Source organism: Octodon degus, unplaced genomic scaffold (assembly GCF_000260255.1).
Source record: "Octodon degus isolate 3935 unplaced genomic scaffold, OctDeg1.0 scaffold00005, whole genome shotgun sequence".
Taxonomy (NCBI): domain Eukaryota; kingdom Metazoa; phylum Chordata; class Mammalia; order Rodentia; family Octodontidae; genus Octodon; species Octodon degus.
In genome coordinates, this window is record NW_004524581.1 from 12627031 (window position 1) to 12628861 (window position 1831).

A 1831-nucleotide genomic window follows, 5' to 3' on the forward strand; every position below is an offset into this window, starting at 1 on the left:
ATAGCATGTTCCTTTTTTATCCATAACCACTCCCTCTTGCAAGTTTTTGCCGAGAATGTGAATGTACAGTCTAGGACTGTAGCAGCCATCCTGGGACATGAGCTAAACCTATACATAGAAGGCACATGCTGTAGCGACAAACAGAAACACCAAAATGTCACCCAGGATTTGGAGGCAGATTTTTTTATGTCGATGGACCAGATGGGGATTCATTCCCAAAGTCTCAGGCCTCAATCTCTGGTCACCTAGAACATATAGCTCAGTAGAATAAGCACCTGCCTGGCAAACTCAGGGTCCTGAGTTCAATCCCTGGTACCTCAAAAAAAAAAAAAATCTGTTCACATTTAACTCTAAAAGCTAACTCTCAGCTTCCTCTTCAGTTTTTTGTTTGTTTTGGGTTTGTTTTTTTTTTTTTTTTGGTGGTACTGGGGATTGAACTCAGGATCTTGTGCTTGCCAGGGCAAGCTCTTATTCTACTGAGCTATCTCCCTGGCCCCCTCTTCAGTATTAAAGAAGGTAAAGGACAAAATAAGCCTGGATACTTGAGAATGTGAAGCCGCTTACATACCAGTCCTAGACGTCTCTACAGAAAAGAGAAGTAAATCCTCACTTTAGGCCACTGTCACTAGCACCTTTCTAACTGATACAATGCGGTGACAGACAAAAGCCTTAAATCACCTCAGTACAAATACATATATGGAAAAATATTAAGAGTGTCTCCCCACCAACGGCCTCTGTGGTCACTCATATTCCCTTCCCCTTCCTACCTGGAAACTGCATGAGGGTCAAGGTAGCAGCGACTTTCCAAGTCCCAAACAATCCTCTTCTTTACGCACTCTGCTTGGCTCCTGAATTCTCTGTCCTGCAGAAGAATAAGATGGTTTCTATTGCCAGGCAGGGTGGTGCATGCCTGTAATCTCAGCACTCAAGAGGCCGAGGCAGGAGAATCACAGTGAGTTCCAGGCCAGCCTGGGCTACACAGTGAGTTCCAGGTCAGCCTGGATTACAAAGCAAGAACTTATTATGTATTCGAAAATAGCTCAGCAGTCTAAGTGCCTGCCTAGCAAGCACAAGAACCAGGGTTTGATCCCAGGTACCACTTGCCATGCTGGCCCCACCATGGGCGAGCTGAGCCAGCCACCGAGACGAGGCATGGTAGTGCAAGCCTGTAATCCCAGCTCTGAGGAGGCTGAAAACAGGAGGATCACTACAAGTCTGAGCTGTGGAGTGAGACCCTGTACCAAACACATAAAATTAAAAAAAAAAAAACTAAAATAATTGTGATGCAAATTATTTTGTTTGCTGGACTTGAGACATATTTTCATCAGAATTAGATAAACATTTTATTTTGGCAAGTGCCAGACATACAGTAATCACAATCTCGGGGGGCACACGCCGCCCACAGCAGCTCACCTCAGCATGGTTGAGCTCTCCTTCCTCCTCCTCATAAGGGCTGCCCATGATGAAGGCATCCGGGATGTTATTGGCCCCTGGAGCAAGAATGTTGGCAATTGGCCACTTTTTGGGCCTGGGAACAGGTTCTCTCTCCCCTCCAAGCTTCAGAGTCCCATTCTTGAATAAGATGGGGTAGTCCTTCTACCAAGAAAAGTACCACATAGGAGAAAATTGTAAAGGACTCTGAATCAGACAAAAAGGATCATTTAAGCATCTTTTCATTGGACTTTTCACTGGAACCATTCATTGGCTTTGTTAACTCACAACACTGTAAATTACACATAATTGATAATAACACAAATGAACCTTGTCCATAATTATGCAAATATATGCTGTCCGGTAGCAATGTAATTAGTTCTAGCAAATTTATTTATTT

At 43.9% G+C, this 1831-nt stretch overlaps 1 protein-coding gene across 1 annotated transcript in view; it reads right to left on the reverse strand.

Annotated features, from left to right (window-relative positions):
• Nucleotides 1-1831, reverse strand: part of Cfap70 (cilia and flagella associated protein 70) — a 75892-nt gene that overhangs the window by 53660 nt on the left and 20401 nt on the right. Inside the window, exons 7-8 of the mRNA XM_023718445.1 lie at nucleotides 1414-1596; nucleotides 768-862 (exon numbers count right to left, since the gene is read on the reverse strand). Coding sequence (XP_023574213.1) covers nucleotides 768-862; nucleotides 1414-1596 — 278 coding nt within the window. The remainder of the gene's footprint in view (nucleotides 1-767; nucleotides 863-1413; nucleotides 1597-1831) is intronic.